The 22,119-nt window shown below is 41.1% G+C and overlaps 1 protein-coding gene across 1 annotated transcript in view; it reads right to left on the reverse strand.

Moving 5' to 3' along the window:
* RAB3B (RAB3B, member RAS oncogene family) overlaps positions 1-15,695 on the reverse strand; it is a 70,765-nt gene extending 55,070 nt beyond the window's left edge. The window contains exons 1-2 of the mRNA XM_079110358.1: positions 15,513-15,695; positions 6,704-6,931 (exon numbers count right to left, since the gene is read on the reverse strand). Coding sequence (XP_078966484.1) covers positions 6,704-6,931 — 228 coding nt within the window. The 5' untranslated portion in view covers positions 15,513-15,695. The remainder of the gene's footprint in view (positions 1-6,703; positions 6,932-15,512) is intronic.
* Between the last annotated feature and the right edge of the window lie 6,424 nt (positions 15,696-22,119).

The following is a 22,119-nucleotide window of genomic DNA, read 5'->3' on the forward strand; positions in this document are numbered from 1 at the left end:
TGTACTCAGGAACTGTCTCCACACTCCAGGAGCCATAGGAGCATGTCAGAGTCCCAGTCGCCCTGTTTAGCCTCCAGACTCTTCTGTGCTGCCCACTGGCCTCTTTCTAGGTCTCCAGTTTAGGTTCAGGTGACTAGAGTTCACCTTCTTAAAGGTGGCAGGAAGAGCCCACACTGGCCTGTGGATGGGTTTGTGCTGAGTCCAGAATAAGGAATTATTAGCAAGCCCCACTTGCCTGAAGACTTTAGTCATGTACTTCATCCTTGTTTTTATGAGTAATGAGACTTCCTCATTACTCTCTGTCTCCCACATCTATCTCTAAATTGGTTCCAAACTTTAGGTGGGGGAAGAAAAGGAGATTCTCCCTGGAATCTCAATAAAAACTAATATTTGTTCAGCATTTAAGATACCATGTTGGTGACTGAGGACTGAACTCAGGGCCTTGCACTTGCTAGGCAAACACTCAACCACTGAGCTAAATCCCCAACCCCACATTATCTCTTTTAAATCATTGCCAACATAGCAAAACGAGTGGAAAAATAGAGGTACATACAATTGCCATGGTCACTGAGGGCTTCAGAGGAGAGAACTGAAAAGAAAGAGGAAGAAAAACAGCAATCTGGGATAGGCCCAGGACCAAGGATAGTGACCTGTATGTCCTTGAAAAAGACAGAGTTCTTGGGCTCAGGATGTAGCTCAGTGGTAAAACATTGCCAGGCATGCTGGAGGTGCAGGCTTCAATCCCCCAGTACCAGGGGTGGGGAGTGGGGCAGATTAAGAACAAAAATAGAGTTCTTGAATCAACAATAAAAGCTTGTTGGAAAGGCCAGCCAGTACATTTCTGTATAAGTAACCCCAGTCACATGAGACATTCCTGTCTTTAAAGTCTTTGATATGCTGGCCACCAAAAAAGCTTCACTATGGGAGTAGAAGAGATTTTTGTCTTTCCGGGATGGCTGTCCCCGTCACTGGGACCATCCCAGCAGCAGGGACCAGGCCTGGAATGAACTGTTACAGTGAAGGTCATCAGCTAAATTCATCTTTTAAATTGAGACTAGAGTTGAGCAGGAACCTCAGTTACAAGCCTGGGGATGAGACCTAAGTCACAGTTCAGTAATCCCTAAGCTCTGAGTCCCAGTGCCTAAGGATGAAAAAGATCTATCCTTTCCTTCAGGACCTATACCACAGAAGAAATGAGATTCTTCTCATTCATGTACTTAGTGTCTATCTCTCCAAACTCTAAGTGAGCACAAAGGATTTATCCCCACCTAAGTACAAAGACTGGCACAGTGTGAGCACCTGATAAATGTCTAGTGAATAAGTGAAATGATGACTTTACCGCTTGGCTCCTCATAGATAACTTGACATCTCTGACCTCAACCCCCTCTTCCCAGGGTCAGAGGGAAAGTGTGAAAGACACAATGAATGATTTAAAGCACATGGAAGAATTCACATGGCTCACAATACCCACAACCCTTACAAGATTTCACCTGGCTGAGGTGGTAGTTCAGTGGTAGAGCACTTGCTTAGCATGTAATGAGGCACTGGGTTTGATTCTCAGCGCCACCTATAAATAAGTGAAATAAAGGTCCATCGAGAACTAAAAAAACATTAAAAAAAAAAAAAAAAAAAAAGATTTCATACCTCTCCATAGCTTTCCCTTCCATTTCCCTATTTAATCTTCACAACAATCCATGAGGTGAGGACAGCACTCCAGATCACACAACCACTGCAGGGCAGAGACAGGACTAGAATCTAAGATTACAGAGTCCCAGATTAGCACAGTCCTAGAATCTAAGATTACAGAGTCCCAGATTAGCACAGTCCTCCCATAGACCTGTAAATATTTTCTGACCTGCAGCAAACCTGCCAGCATCTGTGATGGACCCCACCTGGAAATGGTGAAAGCCCCTCCTGCTCCTCTCTTTCCACAGGTCTCCAGGGGTTGCCTGGCAACAAGCACCCAGCAATAAATGGCTTCTTGCTGGGCCTGTTGCTGTGAAGTTACTAAGTCTCCCTCCCCTCACACTTAAGCATGCTCTCAGTCCCTTTTAGTGAGACTTTTGCCCTAGCCCTACCTCTCCAGTAAGATTTTCTTTTCTGATTCATAATAATAAACCTCTCAGGAAACCAAGGGGGCTCACAGGAGCTTATGTGGTAAGGATCTCAGGGAACAAGGCACTCCCAATGCCTTCATCATTCAATATCCCACAGAGATGACAGAAACTCCTATTGTGGGTGGTCCTGCTCATCAATGCTCAGAACCTCCTCTTCTCCCCTTTCCATCTTCCATCTTAACAACAGAGTTCCAAAATCCCCTAGGAGAGCTCAACAGGACTGGAAGCACTGAATGGACACTTCATGCACTGCTAGTGAGTCACTGGGTGCTGTTTCAGTACTCCTGGAACCACAGATGAAAAACCTTGGGAGGGGACCCAGTCACCCTTTACATGTGAACCAGAAGGCAGAGGAAGGAGGAACCTAAAATTTATTGCATTCTGGATACATGCCAGACACAATACTATGGCTCCACATTAGTCCCTCTCAGAAGCCTGTGAGGATTTTACAGTCAGAGATATGTAGTCATAGAAGCAAAGCGACTTACCAGAGCTCATGCCGTTTGAAAAAAAATCACATCACTTTTGTGTAAAAAGCAGATATATATGATCCTCCCTTTTCCCTTTACAATTAATTGATCATCAAATTTGGTAAATTCTGGTCCTAAATCTCTATCAAATCTGTGTCCTTATTTCCATCCTTTATGTCACTTTGTCATTGTCTTAGTGTTAGGGACTGAATGTTTATATCCTTCCAAAATTCATGTGTTGGAGCCCTAACTCCCAGTGTGGCTGTATTTGGAAATAGGGTCTCTAAGAAAGTTATTAAGGTTAAATGAGGTCATAAGGGCAAGACCCTGATCAAATAGGAATGGTGTCATACAAGGAGAGACCCCAAGGAGCTCATATACTCTCTCCCCTAGGCCCACGCAGGGAGGAAAAGTCATGTGAGCACAAAGCGAGAAGGTGGCTATCTGCAACCCTGCTAGCACCTTGATCTTGGACTTCAAGCCTCCAGAGTGTGAGGAATCAATTTCTGTTGTTTAAGTCACCCAGTCTGTGGCATTTTGTTATGGCAGCCCAAGCAGACTAATGTGCTTAGTTCAGGCCCTTATAATGTACACAAACTACTGGTGCATTTCTCTCTCTCTCTCTCTCTCTCTCTCTCTCTCTCTCTCTCTCTCTCCCTTCTCTCTTTATTTTATAACTGGTCAATACTAAATTAAATTAGTTGATTAATTTTTAAATAATTTTATGAGATACGATTTACATATTAAGAACTATACATATTTAACATATACAATTTGATTAATTTGGATCCAAACCACAATTGTTTGGTTTTTTTATTATTGTTTTTTAGTTGTTGTTGTTGTTGTTTTTGTCTCATTTCCATCTGTCCTTCATCTGAAGCCAGGGATTTTTTTAAAATGCAAAACTAACTTTGTTAAAACCGTTCAATGGCTCCCCAATGCCTATGATAGAGTTCTCTAAAGTTATATCACCTTAAGTAAGACTAATTTAGGTGTAGTATACACAATATATGATTATTAGATTATACTGCATAAATATCCACTTTTGTACACAAAAGATATTAAAAATATAAAAATGAAATGAATAATATGAACAATATTCAAAGGTTTAAATTTTAATGTACTTATGAACAGCACAAAAAACTTAAATTTTGTCACATAAAAGCACAAACATACACATAAAAAGCCTTTGATAATTTTTTTAAGCAAAGCAATGTGATTGACCAAGTCAGATCTAATTAGATCTTCATTGATTTTACCTTACGTAAACTGAAAATGAACTTGTGCTGGAGTCACCGAACATCACTTCAACCATTTTCTTGTGCTCACTTGGGTTGACTACATTTGGTAATGTCTTCAGTCAGAGGTTTCTTTACAGAACTCTTTAAAAGCCACATATCCATTGATACAGTGGAATATCAATAAATCCACTTAACCAGGTACAGGAAAACTGCCAAAGCTCACAATAGGCTAACAATGAACAAAGGAGCAAGGGAATCACTAGTGCTGAACGCCTCCTACAACAAGATTTTTCGAGATACAGGGATCAAACAAAGACATCTGTGCCAATCCACATTGTAAACATTAGTAAAAATTAATTAATTTTGTTTTTATAGATTAAAATATAAGCTCTAATAATTTCTTCAGCTCCTAAATAAGTCATCAGGAATATACCCTCTAGCTAATGGCAAGAACCTTCTGTGCATTATTACAAGGTCTCCCTGACCTCCAATCGGCTGCCTGTGTCCTCTCTGGCAAATTTCTCTCAGCACCCTTCACTGCTCTTTCTCAGCCTTAATTCAGTTTCACTGTATTGCTCACCATGCCCTCAACACCCTCACCCTTCTCTGTAATTGGCTGCAAAGATGATATCAGATAACACAAGCGAAAGCACTAGGCACTAAGAAGTGCTTTTAAAACATGCTCATTTACTCTCACCACAATGTCACTAGATCAGTGTTCCACAATTTTAGCTTGCCTTAAAACCACCTGGAAGGGGCTGAGGTTGTGGCTCAGCAGTAGAGCGCTCACCTAGCATGCGTGAAGCACTGGGTTCAATCCTCAGCATCACATAAAAAATAAATAAATAAAATAGAGGTATCGTTTCCATCTACAACTAAAAATTTTTTTAAAAAAAGAATAGAATTAAAAAATTAAAAAAGCACCTGGAAAACTTCTTATACCACAGATTGTTGGGCTCCACCCCCAGCATTTCAGATCCAGTGGGTCTGAGATGGGGGGTCTAAGAATTTGCATTTCTGACAAATCCCCAGCTGTTGCTCATATAGATGGTCCAGAAACCACACTTTGAGAATCAATTAACTAGACAACCTATAGAGCTTTTCCCATTTCTAATGATTTATGATTCCTCAGTACTTTAAATAGAGAATAAATGAACAAAATGAACATTTATCTCTATAAATTAATATTTAACATTATCCTAAGTTGAAATATGGCCTCTTTAAGACCTCATATGCACAGTGTAGAGAAAAAAACACATAATTTAGAATCAGAAGATCTGAGTTCAAATCTCAACTTATAGCTGTGTGGTTGACTTAAGGAAAATTAATGTCCAAATTTTCCTCTGTAAAACAAGGTATATAAAAATAGTATCTGCCTCATAATATTAATTATAAGATTATAACAATCTGTAAAGAGAAAAATATTGTATATAGACTGTCCAAATAAATTTATAATGTATTATGTACATTTTCTAAGTGTTATGGACAGATAATAAACAATGTTTTGAATACATATATGAATATTCAAAATTTCTAATCCCAGTGCAAATTCATTGAGAAGTAGATGATCCCCATGGTGTTATATCATTTAAAATATATACCTGCTTTCCCCAGGGCAGGGGCACACACCTGTAATCCCAGCAAGCTGAGGGCAGGAGGATCAAGGCCAGCCTCAGCAACTTAGCAAGGTCCTAAGCAACTTAGTAAGACCCCGTCTCAAAATAAAAAATGAAAAGGACTGGGGATGTGACTCAGTGGTAAAGTGCCTCTGGATTCAATTCCCTATTTAAAAAAAAATATATATATATATATATTTTATAATATATACAAAAACACACACATACACACTTGAATAAATATATATAATAAAGCATGTACATATACCTATGGATGAACATGTGTGTATGTATAAACTTTATTAGTACCACTGGTAAACAATAGTGGTTGCGTGACCTGTTTCCAATATGGTCCCAAACGATCCTTCTCTCCTAGTATTCATAACTTGTGTAATTTCCTCCCACACTGAATCTGTGACCAAGAGAATACTCTAAGGCTACATAAGAGACATTTCCATTTCCTCTTTGGTTTCTTAGATTGCTCACTTTAGAGAAAGTCAGTTACCATGCAATGAAGAGGCTTAAGCAGCTCTGTGAAGATACTAAGAGGGCCAAATGAGAAGGAAGTAAAGCTTCCTGCCAACAGCCTGCACCAGACATGTGAGTAAGCCACTTTGGAAGTGGAACCTCCAGACCCAGTCAGTTCTCCAGATGACTGATACCCAAGCCAGCGTCTGGCTACACTTCATAAGAAACCCCAAGCCACTTCTAAATATTGGACCCACAGAAACTGAGAGATAATTAATTATTATTGTTTATTTATATCACCAAGTTTTTAAATAATTTGTTATGCAACAATAGCTAACTGATACAGTAGCTAACATTGATTGTGTATTTGCTGTATTCTAGGAACTAAGCTAAGCTCCTAACAACCCTATGTATAGATGCTATTATAATCCCCAAAGAAGAAAGGATGACCCAGAAAGGTTAAGTAATTAAGTCAAGTTTCTATGGCTACTCAGTGGTTGAAGTAGAATCTGAACCCAAGTTTCTAACTCCAAAGCCCAGTTTCTTAGTCACTTGTTTATATAAGCCAGGATAAAGTCTCTTGGACATCTGAGCCTCAGATGCAACTGAACCCCCAGAGGAGAGCAAACTTACATAAAACCAGCATAGGGAATCCTAGGGACCAGACCTAAAACAACATTAACACTTGATGCTGACATCTAGAGGTTCCAAGCTTGTCCCACCACCCAGCCTGTACTGGCAGACTAGTTTTTTATCTCAGGACAATACTGCTCAAGATGCCCATGACTCACCCAGATCTGCAGCTTCACTCGCTTCTCATGACGGTAGACTGTCTTCACCTTGAAGTCGATGCCCACAGTGCTAACAAAGGCCGGGGTGAAAGTGTCATCAGCATAGCGGAAGAGGAATGAGGTCTTGCCCACACTGCTATTGCCAATGATGAGCAGCTTGAACATATAGTCAAAATTCTGGTCAGAGGCATCTTTGACTCCAGTTTTACCATCGGTCACTGAAGCCATCTGCAAGAGAGACCTGTGGTCACTTGGGAACACTCCTCCAGTGTGACTTTGAGTCACTAACCTTCTAATGGTAATCTACATTTACACACTCTCTGCCCCAGCTTAACAGAGGAAATACTCAGAATCACCCCATCATTGCACCTGCCACAAATGTTGTCTCAGGACTGGGGTAGAACCCAACTCCTCCCATTCAATCGCATTCAGCAAATATTTGCTGAGCACGTAGCTCTGAAGTAAGCCCTTGCTGGACTTGGTGAGTACAAATATGAATCAGACATGGTGTCTGATCTCTGGGTGGCCAGATATTAGAATAAAAGAACAGGGAAACAGAAGTAATAGAGCAGTCAGTAAGTGGAAAAACAGGGAAACCCTAACTGAGAAAGTCCACAAGAAGCCTAACCCAATGGGGATACATGGTGGTCAAGGAGAGTCTCTTGTAGGCGACAGGGCTCAGTATAGGGTTATCATTCCCTGTTTCAAAAACTTTTAAGGCTCCCCACATCTCTAAACATCAAGTCCAAACCATTCAGATTAACTAAGAACAACTAATCAAAGAATCAACTCTCTAGGATTTTGTCCCCAATTCTTCTCCCCATCAACCTGTCTACCTTAGTATCAAACTACACTTTATGCCAAATACTCCACAGTATGCCTTTGTCCCTTTGTATATGTATTCCTTCTGCCCAGAGTTCTTTTTTACTCTAGTAAACTCCTATTCATCCTTGTAGGTCCAGGTCAAGTGTCACCTTCCCTGTCCACGGCAGAGGCATGACTCCTGCTCCTGTGTTCTCAGAATACTAATGGTACTTGTGTCATTTTGGAACAGTTTACTATTCTGGCTCCTCTTTTAGACTGAACATCTGGGACTTAATATACTCCATTTCTGTATGCCTGGCTTCCAGCACAAATCTGCACACAAAAGAGCACCCAGTAAAAATGTGCGCTGAATTAACGAAAGTCACTTCATCACTTTGGGGCCCCAATCTCCTCATCTAGGAAATGGAGAGAACAATTTCTGCCCTTGTTTTTCTCACAAGGCTATTATAGGGTTTGAATGAGATAACAATGATGTGGCCTTCATAAACTGATAAATTCCACAGATGTATGACTTTAAGTCCTTATAATTCCATCTTTCTAAGCCTTGATCTTTTATTTATTTGTTCATTCATTCATTCAGCAAATACTTATTATGTGCCAGGCCTACTATCATCCTCTCCTTTTCTTAGGATGCTTTGAGTCTGAATCCCATGATCCAGCACAGCAGAAGAGGAATGAGGTCTTGCCCACACTGCTGTTGCCAATGATAAGCATGTTGAACATATAGTCAAAATCCTGGTCAGAGGCATCTTTGACTACAGTTTTATTTATTTATTTTATTTTAGTTGTAGGGAGACAATTCAATGCCTTTGTTTATTTATTTTTATGTGGTGCTAAGGATTGAACCCAGGGCTTTGCACATGCCAGGCAAGTGCTCTACCACTGAGCCACAACCCCAGCCCCTGACTACAATTTTACCATTGCTCACTGAAGTCATCTGCAAGAGAGACCTATGGTCACTTGGCCACTTTGAGTCACTTTGAGTCCTATGACCTGATTTGAGTCTTTAATCAATTCTTCTGCAGGTTGGAAGCCTCAAGTGCCCTACTTCTCCACCTTAAGTCTCTTTTCTTGCTCAACAGTAGATACGAATGGGCTGAGTAAGTAATCAGAGAATGGTGGAAGGGTAGCCCTAATGTGAGAGAGTGCTCAGGTTGTCACTGTCTTTGGCAGATCCTGTTTTTCCTTTTAATACATTTTTTTACTTATTTATTTTTATGTGGTGCTGAGAATCAAACCCAGTGCCTCACATATGCTAGATAAGCACTCTATCAATAAGTTACAACTCCAGCCCTAGTTCTTGTTTTTTATTTCCAGCAAAGAAAGGGAGTGAGACTGTTGGGTATAGCTCTGTGGACCTCTTAGATAAACTATAAAGACAAGAAGCTGATGAACATAGAAGGTTGGTTTTATTTTTTGCAGTGCTAGGGGATTGAACCCCAGGAATAGTCAGGTCCTCAAGCCAAGAGCTACATCCTCAGGACTTCTTATTTTTATTTTGAGATAAGGTCTTGCCAAGTTGCCCAGGCTGATCTTGAACACAGGAATCCTCCTGCCTCAGCTTCCCAAGTCACTGGGATTACACTACCACACCCTACTCAAATGTAAGTTTAAAGTACTCTCTTTTTTAAAATTTTTAGGTGTAGATGGACATGATATATTTATTTTATTTATTTATTTTTATGTGGTGCTGAGGATCTAACTCAGTGCCTCACTTGTGCTAGGCTAGCACTCTACCACTGAGCTACAACCCCAGTCTTAAATCATTCCTGAAGAATTAAACACATAAATAGAATTGATAATAGTCATTCAATAAAACTTTTTAAAATATATCACCGCCAGTCTCCAGTGCCATCTGTTCTTCCTGCTCTTTGCTCCAAACTCTCAAGCTTTTATATGAGACCCTCACCTTTATCCCTGTATCAGTCTGTCCCATGTCAAGCTCGAGAAGTGTAAAACATGCCCAGGATACTTGGAGGCTTAGGCATAATAGTATTTTTTTTTCCAGTACTGGAGATTGAACCCAGGGGTGCTCCACCACTGAACTACATCCCCTGCTCTTTTAATTTGGAGACAAGGTCTCACTAAATTACCCAGGTTACCCTTGACATTGCCATCCTGTGATAACAGACATGTATCATCACATTCGGCTAAGCATGGTAGCATTTACATGAAGGAAGAAAGTGAGGTTGGAAAGGAGGGTGGTATTGACTGTTTAAATTGTCTCATAGACTTCACTTTTCAGTTTGTTATAGTACAAGGTGCAAAGTCTATTTCAAGAATTAATGATTCAAGGGGCTGGGGTTGTGGCTCAGTGATAGAGCACTTGCCTAGCATGTGTGAGGCACTGGGTTTGAGCCTCAGCACCACATTTAAAAAAAATAAATTATTTAAATAAAGGTATTGTGTCCCTCAACAACTATATATATATATATATATATATAGAGAGAGAGAGAGAGAGAGAGAGAGAGACATAGATATAGATATATAGATATAGAAATAGATATATGTAAAAGAATTGATAATTCAAAAGAATTGTTTTTCTACCTAAAACAAGGGAAGCCACCACAATGACCTGATACCATCTTCCACTCTGCTGCCAGTCATCTTTCTTTGTTTACAAGAGAAATTTTCTGCTATGAAAGCACATATTTATTATACAAAGTTTAAAATTTATGCAAAAATATAAAAAATAAAAATTTAAATTATCTAATATCTGACTCAGAAATGACTACTATTAACACTTTAGTATATTTCTCTCAATATACGTTCATTTAAAAAGTACTTTTTTTTTTTTTTTGGTACTAGGGATTGAACCCAAGGGTGCTTTACCTCTAAACTACATTCTCAGTCCTTTTTATTTTTTATTTTCAGACAGGGTCTTACTAAGTAATTTAGAGTCTCACTAAGTTGCTTAGATTAGCCTTGAATTTGTGATCTTCCTGCCTCAGCCTCCAAAGCCCTGGGTGATAGGTGTGCAACACCATGCATGCCTGTTTTTTAAATTATATCTTATTTATTAATTTAAAAGGCAATGCACACTCATTGAAAGTAATTCACTAAACTTTCATTACTTATTAGTATTACTTTTCATCATCTGTAATTTGCATTATTTTATTTTTTTATGCTAAAAAATAAGTAAATATGGAATCTAAAAATTTATACTGACAAGTAAGTGTTGCTTCCAACATAGTTCCCAATCTCCAGTTCCCCTCTCCAAGAGGCACACATTACCAATTTATACATCCTTCAGAGATATTTCTTTGCAAATACAAGCATAGAAGTCTATTTATACTTTTTATTTATATGTAAATTATAGCATACCACATATTCTAGTCTACAATTTCTATGCATATTTTAATAGCTGAGATCTTATGTACAGAAAGTATAGACCCAGGATGTATGGTATGCTATCATTTAGCAAAAGTATTTAAATTTTTAAAGTATTTAATAATTTAGAAAGTACTGAGACTTTAAAAACTCTTCATAAAATCATTTCCTATGACCAGTTCTTTAATGTTGTCATCCTCTTTAGGAAGAGAGTTGTTTTTCATTTTAAGTTGTATTTCTATTCTTAATTGTTATATATTAAATTGAAGTGAAATTTTCCTTACATAAACCTTTGTTCACTTTCTTAATTATTTCCTTAAGCGAGATTTCTAGAAGTGGTCAAAGGACAACTTCACTAAAACACAGCTTTGTTTTTCATTTTAACTTCATGTCCTTTATCTTATTTTATCCTTTAAATGAACCTGGGAAATAAAATTGGAAGGACAAGTATTATTCCCATTTGAATTAAGAAGATTCACCTAAGTCTTACAGCTAATGGCTAAGACTAGACTCTGTACCTTGCAGTGTTATGGGAAAGTTTTAAATTGCTGCTCTACCCATCAGTTGCATCCTTGGGCAAGTCATATTAACTCTCTAAGTCATAGCATTATTACCTGAAAAGAGGGAAAATGGCACCTATTTCACAGAGCAATGGTACAAATACAGTAAGCACTACTAAATGTAAACAATCTGACAGTTTCTTTGTCTTTAGAAAGTACTTGAAAATTATTACTTCACCAGCCCCTTTTATTTATGTTTGCTATCAAATTCTGTTCCAGTGCCTCTCTCTCATCTGGGCTCCATTATTTTGGTGCTTTTTTTTCAACAAACTACCTGCTTCTCCTTCTGGATTGAAAGGAGTTTTATCCATCCTGGGGATTCCAACACTCAATCTATAGTAAATCCTTGGAGATGTTACTTCTTTCAATAAACATTAATTATTATTCAAGTGCCAAATTACCATGTGTCATATTACTGGTTTCCATTTTATCTGAAGTAGCCAACTTTACACTCTTAAATTGCTAGAATTAGGAGAATTTTGGAGTGACAGCTTTATCATAATAGAAAGCCTGGCTACTGGTCCCAGCTTTCATGGTAATTCAATGTATGAAATTGGGCAGGTCATTAAAACTCTAAGACTCAGTGTCCTCATCTGATAATAATAGTAACTACTTAACAAAGCTGCTGGAATTTTAAATAAGAGAATGAATGTGACTGCTTCATACACCATGTTGGAGAAAATATATGCGGCCTTGTGTAGAATTGGAGGGAAATTTGCCTACATTTATTAGTTTTGTCTACCACGGGTGTGAGAGTGTGGAATGACAGAGTAAAAGATAGTTTCAATTCCTTTTCTGATCCAACCCCCAACATCATTTTATAGGTAAATAAAATTGAGGTTCCACAAAGAGAAGCGATTTGTTTAAGGCCACACAGTTCATGATCAGAACTTCTGTTACCTGGTGTCTTCCAGATTTGACTGGGCTTAAGGAAAATAAAAGTCAGAACAATTTTAGAGTGGGGAAAGACATGTCCCCAACACCATTCTGTACTCGCCATACTATGCCGTCAACATCTGCTTCTGTGCATGCAGCACAGCTTTCCCAGTTGGTGGTGTGAGAACAGGAGAGGCAGGGAGATGAAGGATTCATACTGAAGCCCCCAAGGGGATCTGCTCAGGAGGGGGAAAAGGGGGACAAAGATGTCTGGAAGACAGGCAAAATGTATCTTAGCAGGCAGCCGCCTGAGGCAGATCTGAGCAGACAGGTCACTGCACAGTGGTGCGTGCAGAACTGCATTTGTAAGATAAGATCGATCAAATCTTCCCTCTCTTTTGTGACAGTCACATAAGATGATAAAACTGGGTAGCTCACTGTCTCCATGAGCAATACAAATGAAGGCCCAGGAACCATCTGGGAAGTCATCCCTGGTCCTAAGCTGGGAGAAGGAAAGAAATGGCTCCTCAAAGAGATGTTGTGAAAAAACAAATATCCCTTTCAGTCTCACAGGCATACCTAAGTAAGAATCAACTTCAGCCAAGAAAGAGAAGAGAGAGAAAGGGAGATCCACCTAAAATCCAGCAAGAAGATATCAACTCAATAAATATAGTGAAGAAGGGAATTCTTTTTTGATTCAGTCAAAAGCTTGGATAGGGAGATTGAGTCCAAAAGACCTGGGTTAAGCCCTGGCACTCTCAGAAACTGTGTAAATTAGGCAAATCACACCCTGGGTCTCAGTTTCCTCATCTATAAAATAAGTTAATAAAACAGCTTCCTGACAAAACTCTTGTAAGAATTAAAACCAGTACCAGAAATCTTTATAAACCACTTTGAAATTTTTGGTTTTTGTCTCTGTGCTTCATGTTTTCTCATAGCAAGTCATCTAAGTAATGAAAATAGTTTGGGGTTCCAAATCAAGCAAACTAGATTTAATTTCCTGCTTTGTCATCTATTAACTGTGAGACCTGGGCAAGAAATTTTACATGACAAAGAAACAGTTTCCTCCTTTGTAAAATAAGCATTGTTGGGAAGAATATAGAAAATGTAGGTGATGCATTTAGCATAGTATATGAGGAATATAGCAGGTGCCCAAAAAATGTAATTCCCTGCCTTCTTTCAGAGAACATTTATCAGCGGGGCTAAGGAGTTGGGCAAATGTGAACCTCTACCATATGCTCCTTTTCCCAAAGGCATATTTTACTAACTTTTAAAATTTAGTCTTCTTTAAATCATTTTCCACTACCAACCCATCTCCCCAGCCCAGCCCAGCCCACTCCTCACTGTTTTCCCAGGTTTCTTATAGCCAATAGAAACAGTATCATAATTGCTACTATATATTGAGCACCTACTAACTGCCAAGCATTCTACTAGTTACTTTCAATGCATTTTATCTTGCACACAAGAGATGCTTGATAAATGTTCATTTCCTTCCTTCTCCAGATTGGAAAAAGATAGCCATGTGTGTAACTGCTGACCAAACGGAGGCACACCTAAATTAGAACATCAATGTACATCTCTTTTGTAAATACTTTACAGTTTACAAAGCTCTTTTCACCCATAATATCCTATTGGATTCTCATAGTTCTTGGGGTAGATGAAGAAATTGAGGCAGGAACCACCTCACCTCATTTCTTCATTCAGTCAACATTCACCAAGCATCTAGCATGTGTCAGGCCCTGTGCATACTCAGGGATGGAGAGGAGCCCTATTGAGCTCCAAGCTGTAAGAGGAAATTTACTTAAGCAATCTGTTACTGATAGCTTCTTTTTTAAAATCACAATCTTTAAGAAACTGGAAATGTATTTCTTTAATTAGAGATCATTTTAGATTTTGCCTTTCCCTATACTGTATTCTGTGGTAGGAATGCACTTTATTCCCCTGCTAGCTAATATCCCTCATGACCAGGAGGCTTCCCTGACCCACCTGCCTTCCCAAAAGGCCTCACCTCTGACTACCACCATACTAGCCCTTCCCATTACCACAGAGAGGGCCTTTCGTGACTTCCATTGTCTTTCTCTTTTTAAAGAACAGAATAGGTGTGTGCTCTGCTTAAGCCACACTATCCACTCCAAAGTCCCTTTCACGCTTAGACTCAAGAACAGAGTGAGCACAAGGATTAATTTTTTCTGTTCACTATTCTCTTCTTGTTAGTGATCCCAGATGGCAATGTAATCCCGTCCAGAGCCCAAACCCCCGCCCTGACCCCTCAGTCTTCTCAGAAGCCTAACACCTAGGCTTCACTGCTGTTCCCATTATTGCCCCCCAACACATCACAACCCACACCTGATCTCGTCCCCAACCTGACCAGTGCCCACAACACCCCAAACTCTCCAAGTTCGCTCACCCTTCTTCCACCTCCAGCCTCCAGACCCTGCTCTATTCCAGCGCCTCCCCGCCCCCCCTCCTGAACCTAGGCGCCCGCCGCGGGTATCGAGAACCACTGCCCACTCCTTTCACCAGCTCCCGCGCCCTTGCTCTGCAGTCCGGGTAGACCCAGCTGGCCTCCCACCTTTCCATTCTTCCAAGCTTGTAGCTTCCAAGCCCCACCCCTCGCCCTGCATTCACCGCGACCCCCTCTCGGGTATCAACTGGGTTCCAGCTCTGTGCTCCCTCCTCTAGTAGTTATCCATCTCATACCTCCGGTCCCCTGACCCTTTCCGGGACCCGACACCCTCTCCTGTCAGCGCCCCTTCCTTTCAGCACCTCACTCCTCGACCGGGTCTCCTCCCCTTCGCTCTTCGCTTCCACGCCTCCTCCTGCCCTCGCTCCCCTCAATTCTCTCCAGCACCTCCTTCACTGCTCCACCGCTCCCTGGCTCCCTCTTCCCGCACTAACCCTCCGGGCTCTATCCACCGCCGCCAACGCCCCCCTCACTAGTGTCCCCAGCAATCCCCCGCTGCCCTCCAGTTGCCGCCTCATCTTATACCCCCAGCCGCGGCACCGCTTTCTTACCCCCTGCCGGTGGAGCTCCCCCGGAGGCCCCTACCTTCCAGGGAGAGCCCCCTGCCAAGGCCAGCGCTTCCTCTCTGCCGCGGCGCCCCTCCCTAGCGGCCTCCCCCAGCCCTTCTCGGGGTCCCCTCGGCTGCCCAGCGCCAGGTCTCAGCGCCCGCTCACTCTTCCTCCGCCGGCTGGGTGCCGGGGGCCGCGCCCCTTACCTCTGTCTCCGAGTGCGGACGAGGTGCTGGCTCGCCGACAGCTCAGCCGGACTGTCCCACGTGGAGGCGGGAGGGTGCAGCGGGGTCTGGGGAGCCTAGCGGGGTGGAGCCGGGTGGAGTGCGACGGACGGATCTGGTCCCCACCTCAGCGACTAAGGACTGAGGCTCAGTCAGGCTCCAGCTGGGTTCAGCTCCCGCTGGGTCCAGGCCCCGCCCAGGGGCGGAGTCCGTGTTCGCCCCGCCCCTAACTCCTGACAGGTGTGGGAATCCAAGGTATCTTGAGGGCCCACAGCTCCCCCGTATTTGGGCGACTATCGTGATTTACCCTAATTCTCACATCTTGTTCCATAGATAATCTGGGTGACCGGAGGGCTATGATGATAAAGTAGATGATGATAGGCACTGAGCTTTCCCGTTTTCAAATAACTTTCTTGTGGGTTACATCGCTCCTTCCTCACAAAAGCCCAGAGAGAGAGGCAGAACCTCAATGGCGGACCACAAGTAGAAACTAAGCCAGAAATCCGGGCATCCTACTCTATTCGAGGCATTCCTTCATGCTCCACATCCATTACTTTTGGAAATAACACCAGAGCCTTCCTCTTGGTTTCCACTGTCCTTACTCTGATTCAGGATTCATCACTTCTTGCCTGGATTGTGCATTAGCTTTCTTTTTCCTGCTTCTGCTCTCCAATTCATCCTCTATACCAGCGGCCTGAGTAACCTTTTTAAATGTCACCATCAACCTGGTTTTAAAACCAACCAAAAAAAAAAAAAAAAAAAAAAAAAAAAAAAAAAAAGAAAGACTTACAAGGTCTCTCATTACCAGTAGTAGCTGTCAACTGGAATGCAAAAGTTTTCTTGCCTGGTCATTAGACAGTCACAGTCTGCCAAGAGTGGCGTGTACAGAAGAGAATTAGCATCCCACCCTCAAATCCTCTTGTGGACTTCACTTCCAGTCTTCCTGAGGTCACAGGGGTCAGTTGACTATTTTAGTCTAGAGTCCTTGTCCTTCCCTACACTCTTCCCCTGTATCAAATCTTAGAGGTCTGAGTCAAATACCAAAACCAGTTTTTCCCCAAGTTCCACTCTGAACCTGTGTATTTTCTTTCTCCCCAGCCTAGGGAATCACCCAGATTAACAGCCCTTCTGCTTGTCTGTCCTGTCCCTCAGAGTCCATCTTTATTCGGTTCTGAGCTTCTTCCCAACCCTTTCACTCATTTCTATTGCCCATTTGACTGCCAGCCCTTTTCCCTGTGCCCCCTATAGCCTTCTTCCTTTGTCAACAAACTCTCTTACTCCCGCTGCTTCTCCAGAGTACTCAGGCTGTTTCTTTGTCTTTATTGAAATATTACTCTCCTCCAGGACCCTGCTCCCTTTTTAGCCCTCTTCGAGAAGGCTTCTCACTTTCCCATGCCCCACACACAACAAAACTAGGAGGTAGAGCAGCATTGCCACTTCCCTGCTTGTACAAAAATTTCTTCTCCTTCTCTCTCCAACCATACCATCCTCATACCCTCCTCACCACTAACCTCTGTTTCTCTTTATGCACTGAATATTTCAACTCCTGGCTCATGGTCATCCTCACTAGCCCCTATACTGCAATTCTCCCGGTGACTTCAGTGGTCATGTGTTTTCCTGGCCCTTAGACACCTGGCCTCTTTTTCACATTACTGTGGCCACCAGTTCCCACAGTCATACCTGAACCCCTTAATCACCTACTACTGGGACCTCTATAATCTCAAAAGCAAGTATCCTACGTTGATTGTTCCCTTACTTACTTTCTCCAACAAGCCCTACTTTCCTCATTTCAAAATTGGTAAGAAGATGATCATCCATTCTTCACAGGAATAATGAGATAACATATAATGACATCCTTTTAAAGTTGCAAAACAATATAAGAACAGATGGCTTTGCTTTTATAGAACCTCAGTTCTTCTAATTGCTTTCTCCTTCTCCTCCCCCTTAAAGGCCATATAGTAAAAGAAAGAGAACAGGCTTGGGGCCAGCAGATCTGCTTTTCAATCCTTGTCCCAATGCTTATTTGCTGTGCAATCTATGTCAATTGCCTCATTATTCTGACATGTGTAACCCTTCCTTATTGAAAAAAAAAAAAATAACAAGAGCTACCTTCCAGAATTGTGAAGATAAAATAAGCTACTGAAAAGCACTTGATAAAAGGCCAGGTACACAGTAAGCACTCAATAAATATGAAGCATTGTAGTTATTACAACAGAAAAAAATGCTATATTTAACCTCAACTGCCTTCTAAGGATAGATGCTAATACAGAGAAGGTCCTTTGTCCTACTTGGGTCTTTGATTAGTGTGATCTTTGAGTCTTGGAGAGAAGTGAGGAGCACCACATTGCTCTCTATGTAAAAAAAAAAAAAAAATGTAAAGAAGGAAGGAAGTTGAACACTGCTTTGTTCTGCCTTAACTGAAAAAGGAGACTGAAGGCAGAGGTACCTATGAGCACAGGCTCTCATGGAATTGACAGAAATCTTGTGGAGAACGTTGAATTACAAGAGTTATGAAATGTGAAAATTGACATTCAAGCCCACTGCATTTATATCTTAAAGGGGCAGAAAAGTCACATCTGAAATTTGGTTGTATCATGTATACCTGTCTATTCACTAGCAGGTGACCACCAGGGGAAAGAACAACCCAAATCAAATTATATTGAACTGTCTTCACTTCTAGGTCCAAATGCTCAAGTAAGAAAGACACCTTCTGCTTTGGAGCAGATTGGCTAACAATTATTGAAAATACTAGTATCCTTCAAATATGCTAGGATTATTCACCTGTTTTATCCCAATTTAATCCTCAATATAATCATGCAAGGTATGGATTATCATACCCTTTTAAGAGATAAGAAAATAGAAATCAGAAAGCTTATGTAACTTGCCCATGATCACACATTTGGTAAATGGAGGAGCCATTTACCTTGAAGTCTGTCTAACACCAAGGCCAGTGGAATTTCTACACGACCTCAGAATTTTGGTTGCTCAGCAAACACTATTGCTTCTATGCTATGACCAAAATTTCCTAAAATCTTTTCTAGTGGTTAGAATCAAGAAATCAGTGGGGCTGGGGCTGTAGCTCAATGGGAGAGCATTTGCCTAGCATGAGTGAGGCACTGGATTCGATTCTTAGCACCACATAAAAATACATAAGATAAAGGCATCTGTCCATCTGCAACTACAAAAAAAGAATTAAAAAAAAGAAATCAGCCTTATCTAGTTCATATTTTTTATGAAATATAAAATTTATGTTTTTATCAAATAAGACTCAGTCATTGTAAAAATTTTTTATTTATTCTTTTTCAATATACATGACAATATAATGTATTTTGACATATTATATATACATGGAGTATAATTCTAATTAGGATTCAATTCTTGAGGTTGTACATGATGTAGAATTTCACTGGTGATGTATTCATATGAACATAAGAAAGTTATGCCTAATTCAGTTTACTGTCTTTCCTATTCCCACCCTCCCTCACTTCCCTTCCTCCCCCTTTGTCTAATCCACTGAACTTCTCTTCTCCTCCCATAACCATGCCTTGTTGTGTGTTAGTATCTGCCTATCAGAGAAAACATTCAGGCTTTGGTTTTCTAGGATTGGCTTATTTCACTTAACATGATAATCTCCAGATCCTTCCATTTACTAGCAAAAGTCATAAAGTCATTCTTTTTATGACTGAATAATATTCCATTTTGTATGTATAACACATTTTCTTTATCCATTCATCTGTTGAAGGGCACCTAGGTTGGTTCCATAGCTTAGCTATTGTGAATTGAGCTGCTGTAAACATTGATGTGGCTGTGTCACTGTAGTATGCTGATTTTAAGTCCTTTGGGTAAAAATCTAGGAGTGGGATAACAGGGTCAAGTGGTGGTTCCATTCCAAGTTTTCGGAGGAATCTCCATATTGCTTTCCAGAGTGGTTCCATCAATTTGTAGTCCCAACAACAACATTTAAGTGTACCTTTTCACCTATATCCTCACCACCATTTATTGTTACTTGCATTCTTGATAGAGAATCAGTCACTTTTACAAGGTAGTGACATATGTGGATGTCATTTGGAATTACCAAATCTTCGCAGGACAAATTTTTACCCCAGTGAGAGTCCCTTGTGGCCAGCCTAGGAACTTAGCCATGTTCACAGGTCAAGCGTTCTCATCCAACCTCTTCAGTAGGTTGCCTCATGCCCAAGGGAGCTGAAGCAGGTACCAGAAGCCCACCAGAACCTGTAAAACAGCTCAGTAACATAGAGTTCATTGAGAGGAATGGTGGAAGATAGGGCTGCAAATAAGGCAGGGATCAAATAGTTCAAGGCCTTATAAATAGTATTAAGGGTTTTGGACTTTACCTTGCAAAGAAAAAAGGTTTTAAGCAAAGGAGTAACATGATAACAAGTGCGTGTAAGAAAGTTAGCTCTGACTGTGGTAGGAACACAAGAGTTGGGTAGGAAGGATAGGGAGCAGGGAAGTAGGAGATAAGGAAAACAGCTAAGAGACTGCTATAGTAATCCAGGCGAGAGACAAAAAGCACCTGAGTTAAATCATAGCCCTGGGGAAGGTAGAACGTAGAGGGATTTGAATATATTCAGAAGTAAAATTCCCTGGACTTGGTGGCAGATTAAATGTGAGATCTGATGGAAAGGGCATTGGCAACCATGTAGATGGCGAAGCCATTTACTGACATAGGGAGCATAGAAGTTGTTTCAGTTATATTGCTGCATAACAAACCACTCCCCGAAATTCAATGGCTTAAGGCAAAATAATTTATTATTTCTCACAATCCTGTGGTTGTGAGTTTCACTGCGGATCACGTAGGAGCTGCTTTCAGATGGAAGGTCAGCTGGACAGGAAGGAAGGTCTACTATATCCTCACTCGTATGTCTGGCAGTTGGTGCTAGCTGGGCAGCATGGTTCTTCCTCATGTGGCCTTCTGTGTTACCAGTAGTTTAGACAAACTTACATGTTAGCCTCAGGGCAGTGTTCCAAGAGAGTCAAGGCAGAAGATACAATCTCTTAGGGCCATTCCTCAAAAATCATAACATCACCTGTACTGCACTCTATTGATCAAATCAAGTCATGAGCACAACCCAAGGGGATGGTAAAATAAACTCCACCTTTGATTGGGAAGGAGAGTAGTCTCATTTCAAAGAGGCATGGATACAGGGAAGGGAGGAACTTGTGTCCTTTTGCCAATCTACCTCAAGAGTGGAAACAGATTTGGATAAATGAGAAAAAATGATGAGAATCTCAAATGCCACTTCATGCACTAATCATTTTCCTTCTTCCCTGTGCATCAGTTTCTTCATTTATAAAATAAATGAATGTGCAAGTCCGTTCTCCCCATCTACATCTCTTTATAAAGTGAAACTGTTTAAAATGCACACTGAGGGCACTGTTTTATCACCAAGACACAGTGCTGTCAGCAGGGGAGGAATACAAGACACACGTGGGAAACACTCACTGTGAATGGTCAAATGGTCAGAACTGGGGAACTACCCACTATTCCTCTCCCCTTTGCAACCTTGCCAACCCTTTACTGGTGCTAGCCCATTCGGCTTATCTGTAGCTCTCCATTTCATCCCTTCTCCATTCCATGACCAAAGCTTCCTCACTGTCCTACTCCCACAATAACTTTCAATCCTCCCTGTAATCCACTCTCCATACCGCAGTACAAGACTCTTCCTAAACCCAGCTTAAAACCCCCATTGCCCTCCTCTGAAATCCATCTATTTAACATGAGATTCCCTGGTAATTGGCTCCATCTAATCTGCAGCCTCATTGCTATTCACATGACCCTCATACCTTGACCTCCAAAACTTTAAACTGTTGGGGATTCTCTGAATGTGACCTGCTCCATAATATCTCCGTGAGTTTGCATGAGGTTTTCCCCTCTCCCTGGAATGTCACTCCCTCACTTATTCATTTGCTCATCCAACCAGTAAATATCTCCTGAGCCTCATGTGATGATTTGGATCTTAAGTGTCACACAAAAGTCCATATGTTAAAGGCTTAGTGCCCAGAGTGGCTTTATTGGGAGATGATGACACCTTTAAGAGGAAGGCTTATTTAAGAGGTTTTCAGGTCACTGGGGCATGCTCTTGAAGGGGATAGTGAGACCTTGGCCCCTTTCTCTCGCTTGTGTACTGGCCATGAAGTGAGTTTTTTTGTTTGGCCATTCACTCCCTCCATCATGTTCTGCCTCACCAGAAGCCCAAAAGCAGTGGGGCCAATGGACAGTGAATTAGAACCTCCAAAACTGTAAACAAAAATAAACATTTTATCTTTGTAAGTCATTATCTCAGATATTTGTTATAGTGGTAGAAAGCTGACAAACACATACTTGCTTTGCATAGGAATGAATAATTCATGGTCCCTAACCAAAAGGAGGGACCATGGTACACGTCTGGTACAGGATAGTAAGGCATCGAATCCACTAATTTGAACTCTACAAAAGTCAAGGGCACAGAACCAACTAATACAGCACTTCCTTGATCACTCTTAGAGGGGCTTAGGGGTTACTTGTCAAAAAAAATAAATAAATAAGTATACAAATATTTACAAAGGATTCTTCATTTCCACCATT

This window comes from Sciurus vulgaris (assembly GCF_902686455.1).
Source record: "Sciurus vulgaris genome assembly, chromosome: 1".
Classification (NCBI taxonomy): domain Eukaryota; kingdom Metazoa; phylum Chordata; class Mammalia; order Rodentia; family Sciuridae; genus Sciurus; species Sciurus vulgaris.